The sequence below is a fragment of the Cajanus cajan genome, chromosome 5 (genome assembly GCF_000230855.2).
Source record: "Cajanus cajan strain Asha chromosome 5, NIPB_CcT2T_4, whole genome shotgun sequence".
NCBI lineage: Eukaryota > Viridiplantae > Streptophyta > Magnoliopsida > Fabales > Fabaceae > Cajanus > Cajanus cajan.
The window spans coordinates 68,387,999-68,398,618 of NC_138521.1; the positions used below are offsets into that span (position 1 = coordinate 68,387,999).

Below are 10,620 nucleotides of genomic sequence, written 5' to 3' on the forward strand. Positions count from 1 at the left end.
TGATTTAGTAATAAGGAATTGAAATAATATGTGTAAGATTTTACATTTAAATTTTGTTTTCTTCATTATAATTTCTATAAATAAAAAAATATATGAAATGCTAAAGTTAGGATAAAATAATAATAATCCAATATCCAATAACAAAACAAGTTTAATAGTATTATTACCATATTTATTTTTATGTTCAATACAAGGATAAAATTTTAGATATAATATTAATTATAAGTATATCATCAAGAGTTTGATAGGATAATCTCCAATAACATAACTAATCAAGATGTCTTTCAAAAAAAATAATAATAATAAAAAACTAATCGAGATTTGAATCCTCACAATAAAAGGTGTCCATATAATTACTATCGGACAATATCTTGATTAAGAGATCACCTCTGAAAAAAAAAAAAAAAAAAAAAAAAAAAACACTTCCATCAAAATCAGTATTCCATTTCTTTATCAAAGATTGATTTTAGTTACCACAATGAATGTTGATTTTAATTAAAAAAAACAACACTGATAATAATTATAATATTATGTGTAAGTTTTATACTTTTCATAAATTCAAAAGCATAATCATTAAATAGATTTATTATAAATGGAGGCATGTGCCCTATTATTATTATTATTTTTGGCAGAGTCCTCTGTTTTTATCTGAATATATATCTGCAATATTTTGAGTCAAAAATTAAATTTTTAGAAATATTATAATATATTTTCATGAATAAAATCTATAATATATTGAAATAATACAAATATTTTATTGATTACTATTCCTTGTGATTCCTTTAATCATTTTATTTTGACAAATTAAAATATTAATTAAACAAAATATAGCAGAAAGAGTATAATACAATCTCAAATTTGGCGAGTCTGTGTCTTAATTTGAATTAATAAGAATAAAATCAAAAGTAAATGTTTCACCCAGAAATATAACAAGAAAAGTATAATATTGTATTCATACACTATAATTTTATTATTTAAAAACATGACTTAGTTTTGATCATTTTTTTTCTCAAATAAAAATACTCGTTTATTTTCCAAAGAAATAAGTTTAATATCTTTCAAATTGTACTGGAAGAAATTAATAAACAGCTTCACTCATAATTTGATTGGATTTTTTTATATTTTATAATATAACAAACGATTTTGTAGGGCTTTTCTATAATGTCCATGCATGCATGCATACTATGTTAATATTATGGATGCACACATTATTCTCAGACCGACCAATTTGATCTAGTTTTTATAACACCGCATCTTTATATTAATAATTTTTTTACACTAATTAATTAATATACTATTATTTTGTCTTAATCATGAAAACTAATTTTATCTTTTAATTCTTTATCTTAGCTTTTATGTCAAGAGACAACATAATAAATGATAAGTTAATTAGTTAATATTCTGCACATCGTAGAAAAAAAACCCCATGTTTATATACTATTTTTTATGTCTTATTTGAAGCACACTTTATTAAAACTGCACAAATATATTATTTATATTTTTACATGGGTATCTTTATGTCGTCATGGCATCATTATTTTTAATTTTATATAACCTAAAGCACTAAAAGCAGGTTTTAATTTATTTATATTTACCAATAAGAGTCATAGGACAAATTGAAATGCTAAATGAACTCAATATTCATTGTTTGCTATGGAATGGACCCTACATTTCACGTAGTCCTTTCATATAAGATTGGTTCCTATTATGCAACTTGTACCTCACTCATTTACTCCAATAGTAGTATGAGAAAATTCGATTAATGAAGTCCTTTAACGAATCTTCGCACATGTAAATTGTGATGGAGACCTAGACTAATAGAAGGGGTGACAATGAAATGTAGCCAAATAGGAAAATATTTCCTCAAATACAAACTATATATAACCTTGTTATAGTCCCAAACTTTTTCGACTCCTATCAATTATAGTGTTTAGTTTTGTTTTTAGACACCACCCAAAAGATCTCTTAATTAATAGAGACAATTGTGCGTATATAAATTCATATTCATCTTCTTGTTTGAACGATTTGAGACTTTGCTTCCATCCTAACATTTAATTACGTATCAACTATAGTCCTTTAATTACGCTACAACTCGAATTAGATATAAACCTCTTAAATTAGGTTTTAAGCTTGAATTTAGTCAATAAAAAAAAACACCATTTAAAATTTTACTAAAGTGCTTAGTTAAGTTTTTTTTTCCTTATAAAAACTAGGCTTAAATATATTTTTAGTCTCTCAAATTTAAGACAAATTTATTTTTGGTCCCTCAAATTTAAAACTGTTATTTTTAGTTCCTATAATTTTCAAAAATTTTGTTTTAGTCCCTTAGATCACCAATAACATATTTGAAAGTGACTAATTAAGACAGTTATGCAATATCAACCGGATTTAATGTGATATTTTCACTAATAAGGATACCAATAGGTAGATTTTATACAATAATATTTGATAAATTTCTTAACAAAATTTGAATATAAGGACTAAAATAAGATTTTTTAAAATTACAGGGACTAAAAATAACAATTTTAAATTTGAGAGACCAAAAATAGATTTACCCTAAATTTGAGGTACTAAAAACATATTTAAGCCTAAAAATTAATTATTTACAAAACTAATAATATAATAATTGATAAAAATTACATGTATGTAATTTTATTTTCTTCTCTTATTCTCTCTCTCTCTATATATACCTATATATAACTTGATTGTTAAAGGATTATTCATCATGATTTACCTTACGCATGAATATATAATATATTCTTAATCTGCCTTGTAAATTTTAAATTAAAAGTATAATTTAATTTAAATATTATTAAATATTAATTATTATATCATCTATTTAATGTTAAATTATTATAGAGATTACAATTTTAACAATTAACAATTCAATAAAAGAATTAAAAATTTGTGAACTTTACAAAATTGGGGAACTATAAAGTTGAAAATTGGAGGAAAAAATTGTAAATTACATATTATTATAAATGATTTTAAGTGTAATATAGCATTTTTTTTAACGAAAACTTTATTTTAACAAATAATTACCGGTATTTTGTAAGTTAATGATTATCAGCTTTTGAAATAGTGAAAGAATGAGTGGTTTATGATATCATAATTTGTACAAATGGCCTTTATTCATTGTATCTAGATGTGTTGTTTTTCATACAAGAGATATAATGTATTCTTTTTATAAAATAAAAAAAAAATCCTTTAAATGAGTCCTTATAAGTTCCTTTGGTTTGTTTGAAAGAATGTGAGCAAATTGGTCCATGAAAGCCCAATAGACAGCACAGAATGATACAGAACATTTGCTAAAGAGAATAATGATGGGCCTAGGCCCAAATCAAAGATATAGATTTCCTAAAATCTGAGAACTGAAATATCGAAACACCATCGAATCGAAAGAAAATTATGAATTAGACGCAGAAAGTGCGGGGGGCGGTAAAGCGTGGGAAGAAGTTGGTTTAACGGTTAAAGTGTGTCGAAACGGCGTCGTAATCGTTCATTCATTCATAGTCCGACAGCATGAAAACCCCGATTTCGGGTTTGTACCGAAACCCCGTGAAGTTCAGAATGTAAGTTTGGAAAGTGCAAGTGTTTGATTTTGTTTGTGTTTTGAATTTGAATGCGTGATGAATGATAACTGCACAGGCCAACTGCGGAGAACTTGGTTCCCATTCGCTTGGATATCGAAATCGAGGGGCAGAGATACAAAGACGCATTCACTTGGAACCCTTCTGGTAATTTTTAACCAAACTTGTTCCTCTTTATTCCTCACCGTTTATTGAATTCCAACGTTGTAGATCCCGATTCCGAGGTTGTCGTCTTTGCAAAAAGGACTGTTAAAGACTTAAAGCTCCCTCCCGCGTTTGTTACACAGATTGCTCAATCAATTCAAGTAAATAACATTTCACCAATTTTTTTTATTTTTTTTTCTTTTACTGCATTTTACCTAATTTACATTCTGTTCTGTTGTGTTATCAGTCACAGCTTGCCGAGTTTCGATCCTATGAAGGCCAGGATATGTATGCTGGGGAGAAGATTGTTCCAATCAAGGTCTCCCATTTTGTGTTTCTCTTGTTTCACTCAATTTTGCTTTGCCTATTAACCATAATCGTCTTGTTTCGTTTTCTCAGCTTGATCTTCGTGTTAATCACACGCTTGTGAAGGACCAGTTTCTATGGGTAAGATTGGAGCTATAGCAGGATGGTAGTCAATAGAGTGCTATAGCAGCACTATAGTGGTATAGTAGTTAATGATAGCACGCTTTAGCGGCACTATAGCAGGATAGTGGAGTTCAAATAGCAGAGCGGTTTCAATAGCGGCCAAAATAGCAGCTTTTCGGGCGCTATTGACGGTGATTGTCTGTAAACTGTGACTTATTATATATCGTGAAAATCTTTAATTTTGAGGAGTTTGTTTTGTTTTTTTTTTTTGCGTATTTATAAGTGTAGCACAAACTATTTAGTTTGTATTATAATATTTAAAATAGTTGTCATCTCGCTTCCTGCTATAGCGTTTTCAGAGTTAGCCACTAAATGCTGCTATCTGGGATTGGTAACTATGATTTCAGCACAATGCAGGTGTTGTGTTGTAAGATTGCTGTGCTTGTTTGTTGGTTCGGGTTTTATGTGTCTAAACTCATTGAATTCCAGGACTTGAACAACTTTGAGAGTGATCCTGAAGAGTTTGCCAGAATCTTCTGCAAGGACATGGGCATTGAAGATCCTGAGGTTGGAGTAAGTATATCCAATTATCCCTAGTACCAAGTTAAAATAAAACTGGATATTTTGGAGCCTTGTCAAACTCCCTGCTCCCCAAGAAGGATTGATGACTGAAATTTTAACTTTTGCCAACTTTATGCTATTTTCCATGATCTTTCTTCTCAGGAACATAATAGGATTTAACTTGTGGCAACTTTATGCTCGTTTGTATGATGACAAACTTATGTTGGTAATGGCATTTTGGTTGGGTTATAATAAGAAACAATTTGTTGTGCTAAAGTAGAAATTAAATTCTTGTTTATCCATGAAAGTTTCTCTCCCTCTCTCTCTTCTTAACATGCCCAAGCACAAGCACACAGACATGCTTGAAAAATCAAACAGACTAAACTGTAAAATGCTTCTTTTACGTTGCAGCCAGCTATTGCCTTTGCTATCAGAGAGCAACTTTATGAGGTAATTCATTCTATTGGTGTATCATATTCAGGAATTATAAATGGTAAAGTTACAATAATATTTGTTTTTCAATTTCAGATTGCAATTCAAAGTGTGGTTTCAGCGAGAGAAAGCAGAATGAGCAAGAAGGGTCGTCGAGGGGCTGAATATACTCCTGTCAGGTTGTTTTTTATACATTTATGTCATGGTTCGCGTGGTGTGATAAATGCAATGTTATTAAATTCCATGTGAATATGTACGTTCCTAATCCGCTTTATTGTCAATGATATATTAACAGTAAAGGAGGCGCTGTAGCAGTGGACTTGGTTAAGTTATTTGGTCCAAAATCTAGTGTGGTCCGGTAAGTCTGTTTCATAAAATTTGAACACTCCTTTTTGCTCAAATTCAATAATTTAGTTCTGAACATTTATATCATTGTCCAATCATCTTAGACTGCTTAGTCATCGTGCCTTCGTAGCCCATGAAATTAAGTAATTCATAAATATTAGAATTCAGCTAGGAAAAGTGGATAAACGGTGACATAATATGACATTTTTTACCAGTTATTCACAAATTAAATCCTACTATTCAATTTGATTCGGCTACCTATCAATTTGTATCATAAGATGAATTTCAAATGACTTCGAATTTTATGGTACATGAATGAATAGGTGCAATTTCATATTATCGATATTAGTCACATGATTCAATGATTTGCAATTTTTTTTTACAAATTTAAATGCTCAATTCCCAAATTTCAGATGTCAATTTCCCAACTGCTAAAAAATTTAAATGTTTTCCCTCTATCCTTAATAACTATCACCCAACTAGTTCTGTGACTTCCTCGATCCTATCACATAGAACAAGGTTTCTTTGGGCCAGGAACTAATTTGCAAGTTTTGTATTAACATCCCTGTTTAGATTATGTCACAGGCTTGGCCTATTTTTCTTGAATATAACAGGAAAAGAAAGGAGTGGGACGTATATGAACCTATTGTGGACCTACTATCCAACGAGGAAGTGGATGCCCTTGAAGCAAAAGAAGAGAGAAATTTCAGATGAATTCTCACCATGGTCAGCCCCGCCTTATTGGAAAGGTATAGTTCAATGACAGCATGTATCCGAGGGTTAGAGTTCGAAATTCTTTATTACATACAAGCTGTTTTGTAGGACTGGGAATCAATGATTCAGAATATTGTTATCGCTTTCTTTTAATGGTTGTAGAGTTTCTTATTTGTTCTCTGTGCCCCCAACAAAAGAAAAAAATATAGCATCATATTTGCATAATTTTCTGTAAAACTTAGATTTAGCAAGCAACAACAATCAAGCCACTTCCCACTGAGTTAGAAATTTCAAAGAATATGATGTTTGGTTATGTCTGTATGGGTAGTGCGTACAAGCTTAATACCTCATTCTTGAATATATATAAAATTTAATTTAGTCAAGAATAATCACAACCTCGTCGGAACATTAGATCCAAGAATGCAAAGCCTCCCTTCTTGGGCATAAGACGCAAGCATATATTGATCAAGTAGATAGATCCAACGCACCCCCGGCATATATTGATGCTAATCAACAACTTCCTCACATTTTTGTTCTCATTCTACTTGCCTGCTTGCTTCCAAACTCGATCAAGGATAAGAAGTACGTTCACCCTCAACATCAAAAGGGAGTGCATGAATCCAAATTGTATATTTCTACCATTCACAAATTTGCGGATTGCAGAATTAGCCCCATAGGTGTAGACTGTAGAGCATAGAGAACATGAAAACTACTCATCGGGGAGCAATTGAAGATAATACCCATAACTCAAGAAAGAGAGAAAAAGAATTTAGGCTTGTTTTCAGGTAAGAGAAGTATAGAATAATGCATTGGAGAAAATTTCTTTTATTATTGAGATTATGTACCATCTACCATTCACAACGAATTTGGGAATTATAAAGATTTGTTACGAGAGATTATGTACCATCTATTATTGAGTTGTCATTGAATCAAATCCAAACTTGTACTACTTTATAGGAGTAGATAGTTCGGACGAAAGTCAACTTTTGTTAGGGATAACAAATAATACACGACTCTAAACTATTTGGATGGTTATGACTTACCACCATATAATCATTGATTTTTGTTTTTTGATTATTTTTAATCATGCATAAGAATTTATTTGATCTATATTAAAAAGTTAAAATAGGAATTTGTTTGATCTTAAAATCTTGTTATATTAAATTCTGTGCATTTAGTAATCATTTGATTAGATTTAATATGGTTTTGTTTACCTTTAATTTTTCAATTGTTAATTTTTATTTTTTTGTTTACTTATTCATTCCAGTTATTTCATTTGAAAGTAAAAAAATAAAATTATGGAAACAAATCAATGGGAATGTTGCACGAAAATCAATTTACTAGCTTATTTAAATTCAATACTCTTGAATGATTTCTCAATAATAATAATAATAATAATAATAATAATAATAATAATATTATTATTATTATTATTATTATTATTATTATTATTATTATTATTTTGATCAAAACAAACTCATTATTTTCAACTGAATAACCTTTTCAATACAAGGTGGAATAAGGTTAGTGGGATGGGGACAAGGGTTGTTCTTAGAGTTCCCAACAATGTTGTGGGCTGCCAAGTGTGTTTGTCTCCTCCTTGTGAATCTAACGTAACAATATGGTATCTATGTAAGAAGGTTTCTACATTTGTTAAGAATAATTTCATATTCAGCGATGCACCTAATCTTATTTAAATGTAGTTATCTTAATTAAAATTTTAACATTACATATCAAATTAATAAAATCTTTTGATATTTTAGAGAATTAAATATAATAATAATTATTGGTTAAAAAATCAACAATAGATATTATAATTAATTTTAAATTTTATTTTGTAAGAATTTAATTAAATCTTAATAGTTGATTTTATAATCAACAGTTGACAGGACACTTTATATCTAATCATCCGATGATTTTATAGTCACATTCATTTTGATAGGGTTGTTTGTATCCAATCTAATAATAAAATGAAAATCACAAATTGATAAATAAAAAAAATTCCAATTTTTTAAGCAGTTTTTGAACTATTTTTTTTTCTTTTGTTTGATATTTTCAAAATCAAACCATTCCAAAATTAGTATTTTCAAAACCAAACTAATAAAATTATAATTTTAATACACATGAGATATACGACGTGTTTTATTAGTCTATGCAATAAATTTTTTGTTTGATCGGTATGTCGAAATTGACAATCAATAAATAAATGTAAATATTCATCAAATCAAGCAATTTGCTTTTAAAAATAAATTGTTCTAAAATGTAGGTATTTTCTTGGGTTCTCTTCTCGTATATCATAATCTTCCCTGTCCTTTAATTTTTTTTTTGGTAAAGATAAGAAATATTATAAAAATGATCGCAATGAGGATTGAACCTAGATCTTCATGCTTCTAACTATCCCAACCCTTTCTCACTCAACTACTAGGTTAATCCTAGTGGTCGTCCTTTAGTTAATACAATAGACATATTTAGATAAGTTCTTCGTAAATACTTCCGAGAAAGAAAAAAAAAATTAAACGCTAAAATCAACTTATATATGAAAAAAATTGTAAAAGTCTCTTATATTAGTTCCTTTAAAAATTAACTTTAATTTATAAAAAAACTTTTTTTTCTTATTTTATTTTTTAGAAGTGTTTCTGAAAAAAATTATTCAAATAAAATCCGATGCTTAGTTATTATCATCTCATTTTCTTTGTATTTGAACTTTGGTCTGTAACCTTAAATATTTAAAATTCTAGTGATCTGGTTATCTTGATTTGAGTTTTTGAATCGACAAGTGTATATGATTAAGCTTTCTAGCAAGTGCACATGGGCACATAATTTGGTTGAGTTACACTTCCCATCTAATCACTAGGTTTCATGGATTGTGAGGGGAATGGTTATTTTAATCTTTACAAATAAAAATTATAATTGTCATATTATTTTTTAAATTAAAAATATTAAATAAATTATTGAAAATCAAATTAATATTTATTTCAGTTAAAATTTTAAAATATACAATAATATTGATATATATTAAAAAATTAAAATAATAATAAGTAATTAAATTTAAAACTAACTTTAACATTTTAAGGATTTATTGTAAAGAAATTATTTAACATTTTGTTAATTTTAGTGTTAATGTGACGTGACAGCATTGAGCGGCATCAAAATTACTGTTTACTCATCTAAGACGGTGTCCACCACTCAGTCTTAAGATATTTTCTGAATTATCTGACTTTTACAGAAACATACAAACAGAAGAGATAAAATAATGGAGTTTAACATTGACCTTTGACTGAGAGAAGTGAAAAGAAAAGAATCTAGCATTCATTCATCATAATCTCGCCATGATTTTCTCTCATCAATCATGGGGATTCCGTTCCCTACACATTTTACATTACATTACATTACAAGCACCGCCACCGTCTTCACTAGGAAAAGGGGCACTTTCTAAATCCTATCAAACACCTACACATCATTTTCTATGATGAGATTTGCATCAAACCAGCTAAGATTATTAACTAATATGATGCAACTATGACCTTAACATTAGCATACAAAAACATTCGCTAATTGCTGCAGTGCCACTTTTTTTTTTTCTTCAAAGAGTTGTCTCAGCTTGAAGATGTTATATTGCAGGCTGTAGATTTGGACTTATCCAGAATAGACCACATAACTTGAACATCTTCATACCCACATGCCATCACTTCGCCATGCAGATCCATTACTTGCCTCTCTTGCTCTGTAATCATCAACATATTCCAATCAATAAAGAACAAATGTTAAAACATGTTTGTTTGTGTTAAAAACTATAAAATGTAACTTGAAGTGTCCACAATTGTGTGTCGGTGAAGAAAGATTAGTTATAAGGCACGTACACACACACATACACACCTGTTTGAGGCTTATTCTTTTGATCCCTTGTGGGTTGCTGGTTGAAGAAAGTGCAAGCCTTTTTGAATGGTGTGGTGATGGTCTTCTTCCAAGAGGCCATTTGACTAGAGAGGTCTTTGCAATGAATGTGGTGCCAAGGACTTATATAATATGCACTTGCAAAGGAAGAGAAAGAAAAGGAAAAGTGAGAGGAACAAAGGGACAGGAACTGAGGGGTGAAGAGAGGGGCAAGATCCGTGAGATGAGGGTATTGGTGGAAGGAAGATGAGTCCTTTTTATTGAGTTCCCTTATCTCATTAAGGTAAAGGGTCGGCGACTGCACCAAAGCACATGCTGCACGCTCCCTCACAAGACACCTACTACTTCTCTCACACGTGATATCTTTTCTACTAAATGGACCCCCCCTCCCCTCCTAATAAGTTAACCTATGCCCTTTTCATTCTCACCTTCATTGCTCAACTGTCACTCATTAACCTTTCTATTTTCATCACACCATAAATCCTTTGCCCTTCTAACCTTCCTAGGTGTT

At 29.7% G+C, this 10,620-nt stretch overlaps 2 protein-coding genes across 3 annotated transcripts; one reads left to right on the forward strand and one right to left on the reverse strand.

Moving 5' to 3' along the window:
• The first annotated feature begins 3,370 nt into the window (after positions 1-3,370).
• BSH (transcription regulatory protein SNF5, putative (BSH)) lies at positions 3,371-6,386 on the forward strand. Of its 2 annotated transcripts, XM_020373283.3 has the most exons (10): positions 3,371-3,572; positions 3,649-3,737; positions 3,801-3,895; positions 3,982-4,053; positions 4,134-4,181; positions 4,653-4,736; positions 5,136-5,174; positions 5,253-5,335; positions 5,452-5,514; positions 6,116-6,386. In XM_020373283.3, the coding sequence occupies exons 1-10, from the start codon at positions 3,523-3,525 to the stop codon at positions 6,213-6,215; spliced, it is 723 nt and encodes a 240-aa protein (XP_020228872.2). In that variant the 5' UTR covers positions 3,371-3,522; the 3' UTR covers positions 6,216-6,386. The 2 variants fall into 2 exon arrangements, with proteins under 2 accessions (XP_020228872.2, XP_082931934.1); XM_083075808.1 differs by lacking the exon at positions 4,134-4,181.
• Positions 6,387-9,502: 3,116 nt separating this feature from the next.
• LOC109809576 (uncharacterized) lies at positions 9,503-10,409 on the reverse strand. The gene is made up of 2 exons (XM_020372917.3): positions 10,092-10,409; positions 9,503-9,939 (listed from the first exon to the last, which is right to left on the reverse strand). The coding sequence occupies exons 1-2, from the start codon at positions 10,189-10,191 to the stop codon at positions 9,812-9,814; spliced, it is 228 nt and encodes a 75-aa protein (XP_020228506.1). The 5' UTR covers positions 10,192-10,409; the 3' UTR covers positions 9,503-9,811.
• Between the last annotated feature and the right edge of the window lie 211 nt (positions 10,410-10,620).